We start from the raw sequence: 22,811 nt of genomic DNA on the forward strand, positions 1-22,811 counted from the left end.
GATGTGGGTGTGTGAGAACAGTTGGCTGTAAATGGCACCTAATGATAGGAATGCCTGCTGGTGGCACATAAACAGCTACAGGCATAAGATAAAACATCTCAGCCCTCCTGAGGATCCTTGCATCATCTAACTTCTCCACAAATAGCATTTATATCTTTGGAAATGTATGAAGTTTCATTTGCCAAAATGAATGTCTCAGTGTTCAAGAGTTAGATAATGGCAGCCCCAGGACATCATTTTAGGCTGGAATAGTGTGTATTTATACATATAATCATTGGATGGAGAGCAAAGCCCTTGGAAGCTTTGAAACAATCACTGTTTAAGGTTCATGGAAAGTTCACTAAATCATTTCTTAGGATTGAAAGAAAGTGAAAGTGGTAGTCATGTCTGACACTTTGTGAATCTACAGACTGTGGCCTGCCAGGCTCCTCTGTCAATGGGATTCTCCAGGCAAGAATACTGGAGTGGTTGCCATTCCCTTCTCCAGGGAATCTTCCTAACCCAGGGATCAAACCTGGGTCTCCCACAATGCAGGCAGGTTCTTTCCCATCTGAGCCTTGGAGTTCATAAATGTTATATCTATCCAACTCACCAGTTCTTCAATGAATTGAACGCAGATTCAAGGAGGCAAAAAGGGATCTAACTATAGTGTTAGTTTTATTAATGGTTAAACTGGATTTAAGGCCATGGCTGGGTTTTCTGTCTCCTTCTGGGAACATAAACTGCAGGATGCTGATTTATTTACCAAGGAGCGGGCAGAAAAGCTGAAACCCCCCCCCAACACACCTGGGTGGCCATGGGCAGAGGCATGAGACAATATAAGCTTGAATATAGGTTTCTATGCTTCCATAAGAGTAGATGTACCCTGCCCCCTACCTCCTCCTATATTTCCATGAACATCAACCTCTCATCACCTCTCACTGAGCAAAGGTTCATACATGGACAGCCACATGGGCACGTATACACATACCACTGTGCCAGGCAGAGCAGGAAAAACCACTGTCTCGGATGAGCTGCAGGCATGGGAATTCTATTTTAATTAAAGGAATTGATACTTTCAGTGTAAATACTTTCAGCTTCACTGCAGAAGTGTGTCACACTGAAAATCAATTGATTCTAAACATCCTAGGGCTAAGGAACAACTTTGCCAGCAATGGCAGAAGCAATAATAACAAAAAACAAAGACTGTATCTCTTAATCTATATTACGTTTATTACGGAAAGTGAAAAAAAGCAACAAAATCATATTTGACATTTTTTTTTAGGATAAAACTAAGTCATCAGTTGAATTTCATTCATTCATCCATTCGAAACTCAAATCCAAAATGAGGGTGGATGTGTAGGTAATTTCAAAATCTTGATCTATCCTCATGTAAATCATAACATTCCATCTTTTTTCCTAGGTAATGACATTTTATTGATAGGTCAGTTTACAGAGGATGGGGACTTTCTTAAATAAGCAATTTAATGACCTTTGTCTATAGGCAACATGAAAAGACATAACTTTAGATTCATAAATGGAATTTCACTTTATTACTGTTTCTTCAGTGATTTAACATCATACTACACTTTTGGTCTTTCTCCACTGAATACACACATAAATAATTCTTATATTGACATCTATAATTTTTCTGGTTGGCACTTAAATTAATACATGACTTCCAAAATAATTACATAAATTTAAATTTATCTTTTAAGCAACAGTAAATATTGACATCAAAATTTCATGTATGCTTTTATAACATCCATTTTTAGTAGTTAAAAACACAGCTAGGTATAGTTGTAATTATAGTGTTTTTATGGTGTTTAACATTTTTAATCTAAGATATAAAGATGGCAATTTCAATCTTTAAAATATGAGTACCTATTAAATGTGATCATTGACTTTCTATTCAGAAATGGTTATATTTGTACTTTGCCACATAGTTTTCTGTTGATGGAAATTCTGGTATTTCTTTTCATAACTTCAACCTAATATCCAGTCAACATAACTATTAGTGTCAAAATATCAGGATCAAATCATATTAGGTTTTAAGGACCAGATCAGACTTTTTGATGTCTAATAGAGTACTTCCTTTTCGAAGAAATGAGAGAAACTAAAACAACATGGATTCACTGACTGGAATTGTGATAAATTGACTACTGTTGTCCAGTATTGACATTTGTGGGCTAATGACTCTAATCTCGTTATCTAGTCCACACAGTGTCACCTATTGTCAATAACAGTCATTTATTTGAGTCCATTTTAAGGAAATCCCAATTGCTAACATCCTGTTATTCTACCAGTATCATTTGTAACTTTTAAAAATAAAATCTGTACTTTGACTTTTCTTTGGTGTTGCTAAACATTGTTTTGCCAATCTCAAGAGAAGAATGCCTGCAATCATGTTTCACCTCGAGTGACTATATACTCTTTTGAAATCTAGGGATACAGCTCTACAATGTAGAGCTTTTATGAGCCTGTGCAAATAAACATGTCACTAAACGCACAAATCGAGTCTATGAAGCATAATTGGTTTTCCCCAGTGTTTGTCATTTCCAGATATAAAATTAGGTACTTAAAGAACAGCACTAAATCTTTGAAGCTGCTCAAGTACCTGTCTGTGTCTCAGTAAAATATCACTTAGATTTTCGTGACTCAGTGGGACTGGGCTTTCCTAAGCGCCAAATGTGCTACGAGGGAGTAACACCATTAACTGGGGAGCATCTAATCTGATATCAATCCGTGTGAAACCAGTCATGAAAAGATGCAGTTTTCAATTAGTTGTTTTAATTTGTGATTCATTTAAATGTACCAGTATGAATAAAATGAATTTATGTGTGCATATATATGTGGGTAAGCTATTTACAGTTATGTATACATTTTTATGTATAGAAAATGAAAATACACATTGATTAGCCCTTTTGAGGCTTTTGAACAACAGTTTCTTCTTCCTGATTTCCACTGCTTTGAGAATTTAGATAATTCATACAAGGTATGTACACAATCACACCCATAGTATGTACATCCTAATCACACAACACAGAGAAGATGTGTGAGGAATGTAAATCAATCCAGTGGTCAAAGAACTGACCTTACCTGTGACTAATGGCATGGGGAATTAGCCCTGGCATATTTGGTAACAGGCCAATGTTCTGATGACTGCATTCAGCCTTTGTGACAATTATGTTATCTACTCTGGGAGATGATTAAAAGAAGAAAACAACAGCCTTTTCTGACCTTCAAAAGTGAAAGGACAAATTCTGTCACTTAACACACACGCACACTTTTGTTGGTTTTATTCACTTTCGGCCATGTGCCTACCTGATGACAGAACTTGGCCTTAAAATGGGATGCAGAGTGTTGTTTTTTTTTTCCCTACACATAAAAATAGAAAACCAACTGCTCACAGACTGTACATACTTACAAAATGTACTGATGTACCACAACCAGCTACAGGGTAATGCACAATATAGTGTTTACATGTTAGTACAGCAGAGATAAATACATTTAGAAGTTTAGTAATTGTTAGTATATTTCCTTCTTGGGTTTTCAGGCCCTGATGACCTTCCTCAAATACCTGGGAAAGGTATTTCCAGATGTCTTTAAAAACAAGACTTAGTTTCTCCAACCCTCTAGGGAATGGGGAGTGTGAGAATAATACTGTAATCTCCCAAGTTACCAACATCAAAAATGATGGAAAACATTTTACAAAGTAACTGACTCAAAGATGTGGTTATGCTAAGAAGTCTAAATGGGTAAGCCCCTTCTGCTTATTTCATGGTTTGCTCTATACATTACACAAAAACAATATGAACCATAAAAAATGTTTAACTTCTTGAAAGTTTTGCTTAAAAATAATTTAATTTTTAAAGGAACAAAGAATAATGCTAGCAGCAAGGTCAAAAAGCAAGCTATCCTTTTCACTCCGAAATAAGCAGATGGCCTCCCATATCTTAAAAGATCGAGAAAGAAGGTAGTGTTTCTTCCCCACTCAATTCTCTTTACCACACTTAAATCATTAGGGTATTTGTCATCACAGTTATCACCATGCTGGTTGATCATCAGTACCTTTTTCTAAAGTGTAAAATATGTGATCTTTATTCCAGTCAGTTGATTTCGAGCTTGAACCCAAAAGAATACTTGGTGAAGAATTAGTATTTAGAAACACTAAATGTTGTATGTAGATACAACATCAATTCTGTAAAGCATTATTTCAGGCCACTTTTGATATGAGTATTCATGTTTTAGCTATTCCTTATTTTAGAACCCATTTTTTTCATAGCTAAAATCTGGTAATCCTCCAGGCAGAGTTAACTGAATTGCTTTCTTAAAGGCTAGTGTCCAGGAAGAGTAATTACTATACATTTAACCTTCCATTTCAATCACGTTTCTGGTTGAAGCTGTCTTGAATTTTAAGCTAACAAGACTCTTGGTGATTCCTTTGGTCTTGACTAATATTAAAACAGAGCTGTTAACCATAAGATCTAATGTTCACTAGTGCTGTATCTCGTTATGGAGCTTCTACATAAGCTTTTCCAGCAAGAAAGCAGAAATAATGCCTTTGCTTATTTTACCCCGTGGGTTATGGTCAGTCTTCATGGAGCAAAGCGTAATTATATAATGGTGTGCCCATAATAGACGCACTTGGTGGTATAACTGCCTCTTTTTGGCACATTATTGCTTGACTTTAATTTCATTATCAACAGTCTTTATTCTCAGGATGAGTAGCTGAGATATTTGGGTCTTAGAAAAACACACCAGACTTGGGTATAACAAATTGTTGCACTATTCTGGCCTTCACAGTCATTTCACCAAGCCTTGCCGTTATTTAAATGTCCTTTTGGTTATCAACTTGATTTACCTAACAGCCAACAATAATTTTTCAGGGTTTTTGTTTTGTTTTATTTGTTTCTATCTACACATATATACCAATGTACTGGATTTACTTTGAGAGAGGTTATTTGGTTGTGGCAAGTGAGTAGTTTAGCTGGTGAATGTTCACAGTTAAAAGTAGCAGTAATGAACTCTGGTAGATGTCACCGATTTGTGAGACAGAATTTTTCCACTTCACTCCATCTTCATTTATGTCCTTGGTCATTGCAAATCAAGTTTATTTCTGTAGCCAAGGAGAATTCATTTTTTTTCCAACAGTAGGGTAAAGTTCACAGAAATCTGTTTCAGTCTTTACAAGACTAATTTTTTCCCCTTTTGCAAAAAAAAAAAATGTCTAAAATGTTGTAGATATCCTTCAGCCCATGTGTCTGCACAATGACATTTATAACTACTCAGCTGGCTGCAGAATTTCATTAAGAAGGATAAAGTTACAAAGTTGGACAGGAGATTTGGCATGTCACCTGTTATTTGCCAGGTGGCAGCAGCTGATCCACCTTTGGAGATTCAACCCAAAGGGCCACACATGGAACCAAGAATATTGCTAACAGAAAACAAAATGCTCAGATGGGAATATAAAATAGCAAGCACTGAGGCAGAGGAGGGAAAGACTTCTGGTTCAGTGTGTAGACAGAACAGCGTTAGAAACAAGATGGTCAGTTTATTTATCCAAGATACTGCTGAGTTCACTGCATTATTATCACAGAGGGAAGTTCACAGGCTCCGTTTTTCAAATACCGCTTAGGACAAAGCTGGAGAGAGTAAACAGCGTCATCTCCATGGCAGCATTGTAGATGATCAGTAAATCAGACACGTAGAGGCCTACACAAGGCTACAAGTGATATTTGTGATATTCAGTAAGAACACACACACATATATATGCAAACCTTATCCTAATGTATTGTTTTCCTTTATATTGATTCTTAAAAAGTAGACAAGGGCTGTGGTAAAGTACGTGGTACTAGAAATGGACAAGTTGTTAAACACTTGCACAATATGTAGGAGGAAGAAACAGTTTCTCACATTTTGGAAGCAAAACAGTAACAAAGAGGATACAACAGAGGCCAAACAATTTACATTAACAGCCTACTCATATAGGTCCTCTGTAAACAAATCTTAAAGTCACATCATATTCTAGTCTTCATGTGGTATATACAGATATTTCCCAAATGATAGGAACTCCCAGAGATGAGAGGAAGACTATCAGAATAAGCTAGAACAATAAAAACCTTAATACTCTTAGATGCAACCCAAAGCAATTTTCCTCTTCTGCTTTCTTAAGATGACAAGCTCTCATTAAGAATTTGGTTCCAAAATTCAACCTCTAGGGTATATGGTACACATGCATATTCAGTCCAATTTATTCCAGTTATGATATTTAACCTATAAGATGGAGAACACTGATATCCAAAATAATAAATATTAGACCATTCTAAAGATTAAAGATCATCAAAAATCAAATTATATTCAATATAGCTGACTTGTCAAGGTAGGAAAACACAGTAATATTTTTTATAAATATTTCATTTTGGATGCAAACAAAAAGGTTTCTGGTCCACTGTGGCCTAACAAAATGTTTAATGTGTGCCACTGATCCAAAACACAAAGCTTAATTAGGATTTCAGTGTATGTAAAGTAGTTGGTCTGTGGCATCAAGGGTAATAATCCAGAAAGACATAATTAGAAAAACGCTGAAGATAAATAGATACATGACAGTTGAAGTGGTCACATTTTTCTTGTAGTCATAAAATAGAAAAATCGGAATTTAAATTAAAAATTTTCACTGGGTACATATCTTCACATGTTAAACATCTGGATGGCCTAAGTCACCTCTTTTTTGCTGCTGGTTTAAAAAATATCTTATACTGATTTACTTAATTTATTTATTTATTTCAACAACTAAAATACATTTAAAAGGACCAAAAGATAACTAAAAGAAATAAGGACAAAAACAGCTTTCAACACTGTGTGTGCCATGCAGGTAACGAATAGCAGAGCAAGTTCAAATAGTCTGCCATGAAAACTGTTTTGCAAGTTCATTTGTTGAATGAACCTAAGGAATCACAGATGATGTCCTGAATGTGTATGTGTCATAGATCCAAGTGAAGGAGCATGTTCAAAACAAGGTTTTATCCTGAGAGTCTTTGGGTGATCATAATGCAGAAACACCACTGTTTTGAATAGGCTCCTGTCTTATTTATCTATTTGATGAGCTATTTCTGTGACCAGGACTTTTCCTTTTCAGGACTTTTCCTTCTATAAGATTTAGTAAGTGAGAAGAAAGCTTTTGTAACATTTTGTGACAATCTTTAGAGTGTGGTAGAGATTGAAAGTGAAAAATTAAAGATTAAGAAGTAAAGGTTAGTTTCAGTCCCCAGGAAAACCAAAGTGACTCTAGCACACATCAAGTTTCAATTTATTGAATTTTATTAATTTGCTTCTAATGTGTGATGACAACAATGTCTACAACGCTCTTTGGCCTCTGTTTCCTTTCACTATTCATAAATCACGTGGTTACTCCAATCTCATGAAAACTAATATTATTACCAGATGCTAAATTCTTCCTTTTCTCCCATTTTAATGCAGGGACAGTGTGTTCTGGCCAGTTTGGAGCAGCGGGTGACCTGGGCCCACCCATCTGGAGTGGGTACTGTTGACAGCTGCCACTGTGTACAGAGTGTGTTCGCTATGTGTACACAGCATGTGTGAGGGAGACAGACAGTGAGCGAGACAGGAGGGAAGTTAAACTCTGGCAAAGGCATCTCCTACAGAAGTGACATGAACACTACAGCCAATGGGTATTTAAGGCCCAAAGAGAGAGTTTGAGACTCAATTCATTAATAATAATTTTGGCTGCTAATTTGATGGTAATTTCTAGTTAGATAGCCTTCTTAGTAGAGGCCAACTGGTAAGAAACAAACATGTGCTTTATTAAAAAATTCACTGGAAGTTTCAATTCTAACAACTGTAATTGCCATTCTCTGGCTTTGACTCTGAGAATGGCTCTGTGGTCTACTTATGTAGGCTTCATAGACAGTCCAATTACTTTGAAAGAAATCGATGACTATTGACTAATTTATGTCTGATGTAGCTTGTGGTGTTAAAGTTTAGGTATGATATCCTCCCGCAATATGTTCAGAATCTGCAAAAGAGAATCCAAATTATAAAAAAAAAATAGAAACTTTGCATTTACTACACAAATGGCATTTATGAACCTCTGGAGAGAGAGTACACAGCTGGACAATCCTTTCCTGGCTCATCAAGGTGGTGAGTTTAGAGAAAGCAGCCAACGCCCCTTCATCACTAACAGTGACTCATTCTCTAAATGCAACGTGGAAACCAACAATATCCAGGGCTCACTGATCTCTTCCCCACTAGCCCCACTCAACCACTGATGGTCACCCCAGCCAGTGCCCTGCAAAACACTCATGGGCCCCAAGGACACGCTTCCATAATGGAGACAGGTGAGGGCTCAGCTCAAACAGGTGCTTATATTCTCAAGGACTAAGCCCACCCAAAGTTCAAATGATGTTTTAGTAAAGGCAGCTTCTTTTAAAGGGTTGGAAGGATGAGATATGATGGTATTTCTCTTAAAATTAATAGGCTTGAAGAGGTTACCTTTTTACCACAGATTAGTTTTAAGCAATTAGATGATATTAGTCTGCATATAAAAGCAACAAGGGAGCTCATTTCTATTTGACTACATTTTCTATTAGAAGCTACCGAACCAAATCAAAACAAAAATACAAACTGCATCCTGTTTACAGGAGCCACAATTAAACCTGTTGTTTTTGTTACTCAGGAGACTTTCCTTTTTTCAACACAAAAAAAGGAGTGTTTGGTAATTGGCTATTTATAATTCCTTACCAGAAACTTAACATTCTCAGCAGAATGTTATTAGAGACAGCTGAACAACATAAAATTCAGTATTATCAATAATATGATAATTCTCTTCAAGAATTCAGTCACATGTATTTCCTCTTGGGCAAGGAAATATCAATTTAATCTAAACACAATCACAGAGATGACCCTTGCCCTTAGTGCAGGAAAATGTATATACAGAAATTCATGTTTTATGTGGGCAGTATTCAAATGGTTTACTAACTTTTTTCCTGATATAACTTTCTTACATTTATTAACAGGTATAACAAGGTTTATAAAAAGGGTTATATGCAGATGTTACAAATATTATTTCATATTTGGCATTGTATGCATGTAAGTACTTTTATTTATATCCTCTAGCTGAGGAATGAGTCAAATTCGTTTCCCTTTTTTTCCATATTTCTCGTCACCTACTTAAATTTTGTGTGGTATCAGCATTCTTATTGCAATGGACTACAAAGTATAACTGTTTTTGCTAACAGTGTCTTTGCTACTTTTAATATAAAGAGGGGTTTTAATGGAAATACCATAGTGTGATAAATTGAGGCAGTAATATAAAATGACACATGTGTAATGAGCATGTTATTCTAAAAACATCATATTAAAAAAAAACAGTGAGTGTTATTTCCTCTTAATTAAGGTTGTAAACCTTCAGTGAAGCTTACTTCTTCACTTCCTTTCAAATTGAAATGTTATTTTTTATTTATGGAGCCCCAGCAAAGGACCCTGCAATTCTTAGTAGCAATTTCTGTGAGTTAATGCTTTCTCTTCCTGGTCCCTCAGAAAAAAATTAAGTAAGCTCTGACATAGACAGATGGACACCTCTGAAGCCTGTAGCAGTATCCAAGGGCTTCTGGACACGTTCCTTTTCAATCTAACACAGAGGAAGGAGCAGGACGAATGCAGCAGTTGGGGCGTCGCAGGTTCTGCAGCATGGACTGGAAAACGCTGTGCTGCCTGCCTTTGAGCTTTTTATTAGAAGAAGTATCTGAGGAGATGGACCTCCGGCTCTGAGCTTTGATTAATTTCTCGTGTTCCCTGATTTGCCTTTGTAAGTGGTTCTGTATGGCAATGCCCAGGGACTCCGGGTCCAGCGAAGCGCCGTACACCTCCCAGGTCATGCCCTGCTCGTCCCACACCACGTCCCGGACACGCTTGGACTGTTTCAGCTGGAGCTTGGAGTCGGCACTCAGCTGCTTCTTCTTCTCCCCTGGCGTGAGTCCCACCTGGGCGGCGGCAGCCGTCACGTTTAACTTCTGCTCCTTGAGGAACTCGCTGACCCGGCTGGCCCGGCGGGGGCTGGCTTTGACGGAGCGAGAAGGGGTCCTTTTGCCAGAGCCAGGACTAGAGTCCCCGATGGCGTCTGACGGCAGGCTCAGGCTGGCGGCCGTCTTGGTCTGTCTGGTTTCTTCCCCGGTGCCCTCCTGGCTCCTTCTAACTGGGGAGGGTGTAGGGCTGGCGGCTGATGCCACGCCTCCACTTTCTGGAGATTTAGGATTGAGCAGTAGGCTTTTGGCCTCTGCTCTTGCCCTCACCTCCAGGATATCGATGCCAGGAGATTCTTGTTCTTTCATTATCTGAGGAGACGCAAGCTTCTTCTCTCTTGCATCCCCTTGATTCGTGAGATCCAAGCTCCTGGACTGGTTGGCTCTGCTGACAGGGCCACTGGCGTCGGAGAGTTTGCAGTCGGGGTCTGGTTTGTGGCCACCGGTGGTTGCCACTGCCAACTCAGATGGCTTCGTTTCACACTTCCCTAACCCGTGACCTGTTTCAACTTGACGTCCTGCGCTAAGAGAAGGCTGGTCACTGGGGCTAGCTTTCAGGGAGGTAGAACTAGTACCCGAAAGCTGTCTGAAGGTAAGCTCTGGCCCCGCTAGGGTCATTCCCGCTGACTTCCCGTCTTCTTTACACATCGCCTGAGCATTGACGGCTGGGGTTTTAAGGACCTCCGCTGGTAGGCTCCCTGATTTACTCTCTCCTTGGAAAGCTGCAGAAACAGCCGCAGCGGTCTGGATGTGCACCGCTGGCATGAGGTCACGGCACTCACCCGCCTCCCGGGGGGCGAGGATGTTCTCAGACAGCTCCAGCGTGCGGCTCGCGCTGCCGTGGCAGATGACACGCAGCTGCTCTTGTTCCAACCGCTCTGGAGCAGGGGTTTCCTTTAAGAATGCAGTGAGGATGCTGGGGCTGGTGGATGCCGATCTGCTCTCGACACTGGCCACTGCCTGCACCTCGGCATCTTGCTGAGCCCTGGGTGGGGTTTTCTTGATCTCATGTTCAGCTTGGCTGGTCATCGTACTTGCTTCTTTAAACCTTGACACTTGAGGCTGTGCTGCCAGCGGCACCTTCTCTGGATCTGGAGGAAACCTCGATCCGTTGCTAGGGAGGTGAGATGGTTGAGGAATCACCGAAGTCATGGCCTGGGTGTCTGAGGTGGTGGCAGAGGGCGGTTTGTTCCCAGAACATCCATCTTCTCCTGCTGGAGAGCCACAGGACCTGGTCTGGGAAGTGCAGACAGCTTGCTGCCTTTCTGCTCTGGGTCCACCTACAGCAGCGGAAGTAGGACTGAATGCCCTGGCTGCTGCATCTTCAGTTTGCACCATTCCCTGCATTGTTTCTTGAGAAGGAAAATCACAGGGCACTTGATCTTTGCCACAGATGACCCCCACTGGACAGCTTGACTTCTCAGGTTGCCCTCCATCTGCAGTTCTCTGTGATTTCACCAGGGTATCTTCAGGCCCTGATGGGGGGCTGGCGTTGGGCTGGTTGCCTGGGACAACCGGGTGGATGTGCTGATTGGCTGGCATTGTAAACGTTGCACATATCAGATCCTTGCCTGCTGCAGAACACAGGGCTGGTGCTGTGGGCTCTCTGCCCGCTGACAGCTGAGTATTGCCAGGAGAGTTGAGTGTGGGAGACGCCTTCCCCACCTCACCGACAATGTCAGGAGAGGACATGGCTGGCTGCGTGGGCACATGCTCACCGGCCTGCATCAGGGCCTTGGCAGCTGTCCTGGGGCTGCGGTCTGGCTCTGCAGGAGTGCTGGAAAGGCCATTGGTGTTCTCATGTAGGACTTCTGGTTGAGGCTGGGGCGAGGCAGCCTGCACCTCACCCCGGTCCTCTTCTTCTCCGGAAGCTGCAATCAGGGATGTTTTGGCTGATCTCAGAGGGTCAGGTACAGTCCCCATGGAATCTCTCTCCGGGAAAAACCTTGGAGCTCACACCTGGACAGCACTCCTATAGGGAAGCAGCCGAAGTTCAAAGTGAAGATGCAATCAGGGGTGATTCCTCTGAAGGACCAATCTGTGAATCAAGGAAACAGTATCATTAATACAGTACAGTATCTGAGGGTTGAAACTATACCAATTTGTCACTTGTATAGGATCTCATAAGCACATGAAAGCTTTTCTTTCCATAACTGTTGATATAAATACAGATCTTTGGAAGAAAGATGATGGAACAATTATTTTAATTATACAAGTATTATCTTGGTGTGTTTCTGCTTCATCCTATTGCTGTCTAGAAAATAGGCTTTTAACACATTAATACTTACATATGCACTTGATAACTACTTCAAGTCATTTGTGTAATCTGATTTACCAGATATCAGAAAATCCTATAAAGCAACTGTATCAAATGAATAAGTATTAAAATAAGAAATAAGTCTAAACAGATATGTAGACTAGATTATCTTGAAATAGATCCAGATATAAAATGAGGATTTAATATATGACAAAAGAGGCATTTCAGTTTAGTGACAAAAGAATGGATAATATAAGGGGCTAGCAAACTCTTTAGTCATCTGAAAGAAAAGAAAACTCTCTCTTATACCAATTCCAAAAATACATCTTAGATAGACATGGAGAGATTAAAGGTTAAAATATAAATATTTAAATTAAAAATTCTGTTAAGAAAACGTAGGCTCATAAATATATCTATGAACAAGGTAGGTAGGTTTCTTAGGCAAGGCAGAAAATACACCCAGAATTATGAGAGAAAACATCAGCCAGATGACTAAAAAAAATGACAAAACTTTTGCATGGCAAAAGATGACACAAACAGATACAATAGGTTCAAAAATGTGTTTTCAACCCAGAGGACAGGCAAAAATATTTGAAATATAGTAGAAGTTCTTAACTTATAAGGAGACAAAATAATCCATTGGAAAAATAGATATGGAAGCACAATTTATAAGGTAGGAAATCCAATAGCCAAGAACCTGATGAAAAGATGATCAAATTCATTTGTAATCAAAGAAATGCAAATAAAGAAACAATGAGATTTTACTCTAAACCCACTGCACTTGCAAAAACTTTTAAAAAATGTTGTAACACCATAGCCTGGGAAGACCTTGTGAAAGGAAGTATTTCTTTTTTTTTTTTTTTTGAAAGGAAGTATTTCTATTAATTGTATGTGCAAATGTGTATTATTGCACCTTAGGGAAGTAGTTTAGCTTTTAAAACTAAAAATACACATGTCCTTCACTCAGTGATCCTATCAACAGAAATGAAATACCAACATGTGTAGATAAATATACAAGTATGTTTATTAAAAAAGCTTTCCCTGGTAGCTCAGATAGTAAAGAATCCACCTGCAATGGAGGAGACTCGGGTTCAATCCCTGGGTTGGGAAGATCCCCTGGAGAAGGAAATGGCGACCCACTCTAGTATTCTTGCCTGGAAAATTCTGTGGTTAGAGACTGGTGGGCTACAGTCCATGAGATCACAGAGTTGTACGCCACTGAGTGACTAACACATGCACACGTGTTTATTGAAGAACTATTTGTAGATGCAAAAAACTCAAGCTGGTCTCCTTAAATAGGTGGAGAGGCAGAATAAATCATGATATAGCTGTACAGTAAGCATTATACAACCATTAAAATAAATAGCTAATGAGGCTATAACTTTTCACTTGGGAGAAATTTCACCAGGGTGTGGTTGAATGAGAAAAGCAAGGTACATAAAAGAATATATTTTTTCATTTCTGTAAAACAATGACCTAAAACTCTATATACATATGTGTTATGTGTATTTGTGTATAATTATATAAATTCCAAAAATATACATAATGAGACATATTTGGTGGCAAATGGACTTTTGTGACTTAGAAACAGGGAAAAAGAGATGCAGGTATCCAAAAGTGGGAAAATTTTGGATTTTAACAAGTATAACTGAATCTTTAAAAGTATATATGAAAATTTATTCATGTGTGTTTATGCATAAACATTTTTCTAGAAAGAATAACCAGACTATGTGATGAAGACAAAGCAATGGTTCAGAAATTAGCAGATGACTGTTTTAATATTACTTCTATCACTCACAGGTTCTATGACCCCATGGGAATCACTTAATCTTTCTGCACCCCAAATTAACTCACTGGCAAAATGAATTATATGATTTCTAAGGGCTCTTTCAGGTCCAAAGTTCAAAGATCCTACTTTTTGCATGTGATGGATAATAAATCAAACAGCACAATCGTAACTCCAGCTTTAGGGTCAAAGTAAGGCAAAGGTCAATCTGGTTGCACCCAGATTTTGAAAATAAATACTTTTGTATTTTGGTTCAATGGTACTTGATTGCTCAATCATTATGACATTTAACAATAAATCCAATGTATCTTCTTTCCCAAACAGCTCTTCCTTCTAACTGCACTATTCATATTGATGGGTTAAATATTTTCCCATCCTCGGTCTTGACGGCTTTCTGCTCCTTCAAACCTCTTCCCCAGGTTTATGTTCCATTTCTTCCTTTCTAGAGTTTTCTGTTGCAGACACTTGTTGTGCCCCCAGCTTATTTTCCCTCTGCCTCTTTGGCGTCTGTACTAAAGAGTACTACTAAAGAGTACTAAAGTAGTACTAAAGAGTACTACTCTCTGACCTCCTCGTCTTCAAAAAGCATACTTGTTCTTCAAAACCCCACTTAAACCCCATCCTTTCTGAAGGCTCCTAAGGCCTTTAAGTCATAAAATCCCTCTCTCTCTTTTCAAAATTCTACAGCTATTGCCATCTGTGTTCTTTGTATTGTGCTTCTCTCTTTGTACTGTGCTTCTCATGTACTGTTTTTGTGTATAAATGTCTCATTTCTCCAGAAGTCCTTCAAGTCCCAGGAGGGAAGGGGACAATCTTATTGATTCTTTCTTGTTCACACCTCAGGACACAGTGCAGAACCTTGTGCACAAAAAGGTGTTAATCGATCCCATTTCCCTCCAAAATGGCCATTATTAAGTCTTGCCAAACTTCAAAATAATAAGCAAATTTAAGCTATGACATGAAATAGTAGTGAAAACACTATTTAAAAGAGTGCTATTTTTGGAAATAAAATAGTTGTATCTTATTTATGAGACTGGATTACATATCTGTAATGCAGGTTTAAATAATTAAAAACAAGTCCATTGGCCACCTCCTATTAAACTTGGAAGGTCAGAACACCAGGTTAGGGGACAGAACATCTTCTTGTTATATGGCTGGAGCCAAGAAGCCTGGCTTGCCAGAGAGGACTGTAAAATATGAATACCTCAGAGTCCAGCAACTGAAGGTTGGAAGACTTAGGAAAGATGAGGGACTGCACTGAAATCTCAGAAGTCACCAAGTTGATCTCCATTTCCCACAGATAGGTGATTATACTAGTTTACATTTAAAAGAACATTTTCTTTTTGTTTGCTTTGTCAGTAGAAGTTAAATCATCCATCAATTCAAGAAGAAAAGCCCAGATTGCTTGGTTAACACACGTAATTTGAAATCTCTTGATTCATGAGTAGATAGGAAATCAACACTACTTGAAACATATTTGCTATTGTAATTGTCACTGCATCTCCATGAGCCCTGGACAGACTGCTTAACCTCAAGAAACAATTCTCCTCCTTTTGCTTGTTTCCTCTCCAACTAAATAGCAGAAATCTACAGTCTCTAATAGGTTACACAAATAGGTAATTTAAAAAATGTAATTACTTGATGGTTTAGAGTGAGGAGTAAGTCTTTAAAATCAGCAGGATTCCATTGTGATAAGATTTAATAACATCTAGAAATGAGGTTATTAAATGAGGTGGCCCACAGACTGAATAAATTCCTTCTGCAGGTCTGCTGTGTGTGTTTCTTGCGCAACTTTCCCTTCCATTTCCTTTCTCTTCCCCTCTCTCTCCGTTCCCCTTTTCCTCTTCCCTTTCTTTGTCTATTGAAGAGATCATTCAGAAAAATCCTTATTTCTCTCTTCCATTACTCTGCCTCCCCCGCCAACCTCAGAAGATATGCATTTCCAGATACCAACAGAAGGTGGCGATGTGAAGGCCAGTCTTTGTAGAGGGCAGGGGCATTCCAGACTCCACACAACACTTCCTCACCTAGCCTGCTTCACTGCTTTGCATAATTTACCCTGGCTCCTATGGACAGGTAAGTTTGAGAGCTTTGTTTTAAGAGCACTGACACAGTAGACTTCCCAACCTAATTTTCAGTCTTCCGAGGAGAGTCTGGCATTGTGTTTAAGAACATGAACCCTGAGGCAAGGCCCCCTGGGTTCCACCACATATCAGTTCCAACACATAGCTCTAGCTTTGTGTGCTTGGGCAAGTGATTTAACATCTCAGGGCCCCAGTGTAATCCATAAATTGAGGCTAATAATAATAATAATAATACAGCCTCACTGAGCTGTTGTGAGGAATAGACTTAGCTCTTAAAACAAGTAATGTCTTGGCTCATGTTAAGCACCAAAGAAGTGTTAGCCTCTTTAAAAAAACCTCATATTTAAACTTTGATCTGGGGCTTCCTAGGTGGCACTAGTGCTTAGGAACCCGTCTGCAATGCAAGAGACATTAAGAGACACAGGTTTGGGAAGATGCCCTGGAGGAGGACATGGCAACCCACTCCAATATTCTTGCCTGGGGAATCCCATGGAAAGAGGAGCCTGGTGGGCTACAGTCCATCGGGTCACATAGAGTTGGACACAACGAACACGACTAAGTACGCGTGCAGACTTGGATCTATGTGAAAGAAAAATTTATTCTGACACTTGTTAAAATGATAAGGAAGACTTCATTTATGCTATTGCAATAGGGGTAAAGCCCATGGCAGGAGGAAAGAAAGACCGTGTTCAACTCCAAATACACAAAAATGTGTAGGGATTTATAACCAAGGAGTAGGTTTGTGTGAATGGGGGTGGGGTGGGGGCGGGTCAGTGGATGGAAAATGATTTAAGAAGAGACATCAAGGGTAGGGGGACTGTTGCTGAAGGCAACAATCTTAAAATTCAGCATTCAGAAAACTAAGATCATGACATCTGGTCCCACTACTTCATGGAAAATAGATAGGGAAACAATGGAAACAGTGACAGACTTTATTTTCTTGGGCTCCAAAATTAATGCGGATGGTAAATGCAGCCATGAAATTAAAAGACACTTGCTCCTTGGAAGAAAAGCTATGACAGACCTAGACAGCATATAAAAAAGCAGAGATATCACTTTGCTGACAAAGGTCCATATAGTCAAAGCTGTGGTTTTTCCAGTAGTCATGTATGGATGTGAAAGATGGACCATAAAGAAAGCTTATCAGTCCTGAGTGTTCATTGGAAGGGCTGACTGATGTTGAAGCTGAAACTCCAATACTTTGGCCACCTGATGCAAAGAGCTGACTCATTTGAAAAGACCCTGATGCTGTGAAAGATTGAAGGCGGAAGGAAAAGGGGACAGCAGAGGATGAGGTGGTTGGATGGCACCACTGACTCAATGGACATGAGTTTGAGTAAGCTCCAGGAGTTGGTGATGGACAAGGAGGCCTGGCATGCTGCAGTCCATGGGGTCGCAAAGAGTCAGACATGACTGAGCGACTGAACTGAACTGAACTGAACTGAAAGAAAGCTGAGTGCCAAAGAATTGATACTTTTGAACTGTAGTGCTGGCAAAGACTCTTGAAAGTCCCTTGGATAGCAAGGAAATCAAACCAGTCAATCCTAAAGGAAATCAACTGAATATTCATTGGAAAGACTGATGCTGGAGCTGAAGCTCCAATACCTTGCCCACCTGATGCACAGAGATGACTCACTGGAAAAGACTCTGATGCTGGGAACTGAGAGCAGGAGGAGAAGGGGGCGACAGAGGATGAGATGGTTGGATGGCATCACCGACTCAACGGACATGAGTCTGAGCAAACTTCCAGGAGATAATGACGGACAGGGAAGCCTGGCATACTGCAGTTCATAGGGTCCGCAAAGAGTCAGATGTGACTTAGCGACTGAACAACAACAAATTGAGAATGACCAGATATCATGTGGGAGAGTATTCTCTCTAAATTGACCTAGCAGGATTGTTAAAACTGGACTCTGCAAGATCAGACAGGGAAGCCCAAGACTGAGATCTAATTAAGAAATGGACTCACAGGAGCCCAACTTGAGGTTAGTAAAGGAAGGAGTCCTTATCATCTCATTAGCAGCAGCAAATAAGAATTTTCTTACAAGACTCTCTGGGGCATTATGACTTCTTTATGAATTGGGCATGAATTCCACAGAAGCTGATGGTATCATTAAGTCAGTTTGTTTTTAAGTCTGTTGGAGAACTGGACTTTTGACAGCAGGTCCCTTTGGTGCTTTTGCCTTTAAAATTATGAACAAAGATTTAAAGCCTTGTTCCAGCAATGTAGCAAGGCTTCAGGGTAAACACCACTGACTTTTTACAGGGAAGGTAACTGAGGCCCAGAGATTGACTTGAGACCAATCTAATTCCTGTTGAATTGAATTCTTATGAATGGTAATACCTGGCCTCCTTCTATGCTGCTTCCTTATTATCTCTAACTCTGGAAAGAAAACGTAAAAACAGAGGGGAAAGAAAAGTATTTTCAGAGGAGAGGGAAGCTTCTTTCTGTAAGTGGTTTGCAACTTAGCAGCAGCTTGGATGGTATTAACACCGACTACAATGGCATTCATAACTGGTCACTTTATGAAAAGCTTGACTTGTTGAAAGCTGACACCGCCACTGCTCATTCTGAAAATAGTGGGTTCCACTACTCAGCCCTGCTGCCTATTTTCATAACAGACACCCACGCTTAATAAGACGGGCAGCAGGGAATTGCTGCCTTTTGTGACTTCCTCCAAAGCTGCTCTGGCGGGAAGAGCATCAGATGCAAAGAATGGGGAGAGGCTTGGCAGTCCTGGGCCAGCAAGATGCCAATATGCTACAGATCACGGTGACAATCCTGTGGCAGCAATGACCTTTGCCCACTTAACCTCTGCGCTGCTAGAACAAGGGCTCCGGGATGTCATCAGATCTCTTTAGTGACATTAAGAAAGTGTCACAGGGACCCTGGTGTCCCTGTTTACACTTATCTGACTGCAGCCATCAGATGGATGATCACAAAGACCCTTGGAGAACAGTGGGGTGAGAGATAAGAGACTGTTAATCCTCAAAAAAAGGATAAAGAAAAAATGTCATCTGGCTTCCTATTCAATCCGATTTTATTTGCTCCCTTTACTTGGAACCCTTGCCTAGATCATTTGCATTCTGAACCCAGCAGATCCTGCCAGCGCGCAGCTTTAAGGGGAGGTGATTCAGTCCCAGGAAAACACCCACAGGCTAGGAAAAGCAGTTGCTGCTTCTTTCTTTAAAAAAATCATACCCTCACACTAATAGCTGCCTCAAATGCACTCTTCAAAGATATCAGCTGAAAAACTGGTTCTTCCCTTCGAACTGCATCTAAAGTCAATCAGAAGGCTCAAGAGACAGGCAGTCTCTGCTTTGCGCCAACAACAGTGTCCCAGACTTTTGGTTATAATGGTCATTTTAATAAAGGCACCTGAGAAACGGGCTGCATCCCTTCCCTATTCAGCTTTTCTTTTGTTCCACAGTGTTTCAGAAAAACAAATGCATGGCTTGTGATCTCACTGAATTCCATGGTAAGCAGGGCTGGACAAAAACAAAGAAGTAAAAATGGGCTTTAAAAAGAATGAAGACCCTAAATATATCCTTCCTTTTTGTCAAATATGATTTGAAAAGACGACTTCTAAATTCACAACTGATTAGAAGCACACAGTATAGCAAGCACTCCCTTACTGTTCTCTATATTCCAAACATTGTTCTTTATGTGAATTTATTTGGCCCTCAGAACAACTCCAGGTGGATGGTCCTACTCTGAGTTCCATGTTGCAGAACTGGAAGCTGAGGCAAGGTCATGCAAGCAAGCAAACCCAGAGTCCAAGCTGTTAACCAATTTTACACAGGAAAAAGATGGGCATTTCTTCTAGAGGCAAGCTCAATGACCTGGGCAAGAAAGAAGCATAGTCAGACAATGAAGAAACAAGAGAAAACTCAGAAAACATAGCCTTGAAACCATATACTAGCTCAGGGTAATAGAGGTAGACTAGGCAACACAGAAATTCCTGCTCTAGATAATGATTTATCCAATTTTAATGCATTAAGGGTCACAGTTTTCTGAGAAGCTGATGAAAACTATGTACTCTTTCTAGAAACACATATGTGCACACACACATACATGTACGTAGATAATTTTAGGAAATTCATGTCTGGAAAACTTTCTAAGACTGCACGTTAATATCCTTTTGTCTGAGGCCTTAGAAAAATGTCACAAAATGGAATTTACCTGCCTCAGGATTATTACAGAGCTTAAAGACGTTAAACACTCTGCTGGTTCTTGGAGAATAACAGATACACAATTAGGAACTATTATCATTTAAAAATATTATTTTGGAATAATTTATCTAATAAGGTAGAAACCATGCAATCTATTTCCAGAAAGCCAACTTAAATGTCCCAAAACTTAAAGAAGTTTACAATATGTTCTCCCAAACCCCTGACCAAACACCATCATTTGAAGAGGAAAGTTTTAGCTAACTTGAAAATAAACACAATAGTGAGCTCTATTCTTTTCAGATCATGTAGGAAATGTGACCTTTTTGGTTTTTTTCCTCAGCAAAGTCAAGACTCAAGCTTTAGTAACCTTCAAAAATTAACCCCTCAGTAGCTCCACTGTCCCACCTGTGGAGATAAATATCTAAAGTTACCCAAGATCATTTCTATAAATATCTAAGATACCTAAGTATCTAAGGTATCTAAATATCAAAGTTGCTGTTTCAAAAACGTCTTAAAAATATTTAAACTTAATCTATTCTAGGGAAGAATGATTAAACATTTGTTTTGCCTTTTTTTTTAAAAACCTTTTCCTAATCAAGCTGTCTCTTATCATTTACTAGGCTTGCTTTCTAGATACTTGAATCTGAATATTTTCTCTGCAACTCAGCTTTGAAGGTCTTCAGTTGCAAGCTTGTCTTAACTGGAAAGAGAAGGCAACAGGATCTCAGGGCTAAAAGGTAGATAAACAACAAGCTGTTGAAATAAACCCAGCAGTCAGTATTTGCATTTTTTTTTGCATTTGCATTTTAAACTGCTCTGTTAGACAGGATCAAAGCTGTCCCGCAGCCGGATTTTCTCCAAGATCCATTAGCGCCACGGAGCGTTACAAACAAGGATTTTTGTCTTTGCTTCGTTTGACCTTGCAGGCCTGCGGCCACCCTTCCCCCACCCACACAGGTGCGTCTCATTAAAACCTGGCCTCTGGCTCCACCCATCTCCCTTCTGGCCACGTGCCTCCCCACGTGTGGCAGCCCTGGAGTGGGCTGCTGTGCAGAGACCGCAGCTAGCCCCCAGCGGCAGGAAAGCTTACTAGTGATTTTGGCCATTTACTTCAAGTCACACTGGGGCCTTTAATCGGACAATGAAAAGTGTCTGATGGCAGGATTTGTGGTGACCGGACACAGATGTGAAAAGAGACTGACCCCAACCGTCAGTCAGGGCTCTTCTTAAGGCCAGTGGATTTGAGGTTCTTGCTTACCTGGGAAAGAATTTCCAGAGGAACTTATAGGTACGACGTGGATTTGTTTATCAGCCCACACACAGGCGGAGTGTGGGCCACTTCAGAAGGAGAGAGAATGCCAGAGTGCGCGAGAAAGAGAGGGACAGAGAGAGACAGAGAAAGAGAGAAGTTCAAAATATGGCGTGGTTAGTTTTTATGGGCTGAGTCATTTCATAGGGTAAGAAGTGGGAGGACTGTACCAACTATTTGGGGGAAGGGGCAGGGATTTCTAGGAACTGGGCCACCGCCCACTTCTTGGCCTTTTCTCTTCCGCCTCAGAACTGTCATGGCGCTGGTGGGCATGTCATTTACATGCTAATATATTACAATTAGCCTGTGATGAAGCTCAAGGTTTACTGCAAGTCGAATCTTGCGCCGTCTTGGACCTGGCTGGTTCTAACCTGTCTTTGTCATGTCCCTATGGCCATGTCATTCTTTCAAAGGTCATGCCCTGCTCCCTTTCCTCCTGTTTCATCCTCTCCTAGAAAACAAGGTGGGAAGGAGGCAGAAAGCCAAGTGAGGAAGCCGATGGATCCCTTGCGGCACAGACCTTCTGCTGTTGACCTGCATGTCTGGGAGAGTTTGGGATACTCTGCTCTTTTTTTTCCCCTTTCTTTCTTTCTTTAAATGGTTAGTTTTATTTATTTTTGGCTGCACTGCATGCAAGGTCTTAGTTCCCTCACCAGGGACCGAACCCGTGCCCCCTTCAGTGGAAGCACAGAGCCCTAATCACAGGACTTGGAGAGAATTCCCATGGGTGTTCTGCTCTTGAGAAGGAGTAGTTTCCTTGTTGAGGTCAGAATCTTCTTTGGGTGAGGTCTGAGTTGTGATTAGCGAAAAAGATGAACCAACCTGTCACTTTCCTACTTTACAGTCTGTAAAGTCCTAAGTTAGGCCTCACTGAGGTCCTTAAAATTTTTGATTTTGCCCTTCAGAAGATTTAAATCCATTTGAGGAGACAAGACAAATTCAGTCCAAAGCTATAAATGACCAGGCTAGTCTATAATTAAGTGATTAATGATGTAGTAATAAACCAGAGTTTATAGAAGTTTAAGCCAGGGGAGGGGCCCATACTTCTTCTTCAGCTGACACTTCCTAGTACAATTTCTCTGTCCACTAGAAAAAATTACTTGTGTAAGTCTGAAGAAAACTGAAAGTAAGAGAAAGTGAGCAAGTAAGAGTAAAAAAATAAATATATAAAATAAGTCACACT

General features: G+C 40.1%; 1 protein-coding gene across 1 annotated transcript in view; it reads right to left on the bottom strand.

Annotated features, from left to right (window-relative positions):
• Positions 1-1,192: 1,192 nt before the first annotated feature.
• GPRIN3 (GPRIN family member 3) overlaps positions 1,193-22,811 on the bottom strand; it is a 77,970-nt gene continuing 56,351 nt past the window's right edge. Inside the window, exon 2 of the mRNA XM_070452137.1 lies at positions 1,193-12,057. Within this exon, the coding sequence (XP_070308238.1) occupies positions 9,624-11,942 (2,319 nt within the window). The 5' untranslated portion in view covers positions 11,943-12,057 and the 3' untranslated portion in view covers positions 1,193-9,623. The remainder of the gene's footprint in view (positions 12,058-22,811) is intronic.

This window comes from Odocoileus virginianus, chromosome 21 (assembly GCF_023699985.2).
Source record: "Odocoileus virginianus isolate 20LAN1187 ecotype Illinois chromosome 21, Ovbor_1.2, whole genome shotgun sequence".
NCBI classification, from domain to species: Eukaryota; Metazoa; Chordata; class Mammalia; order Artiodactyla; family Cervidae; genus Odocoileus; species Odocoileus virginianus.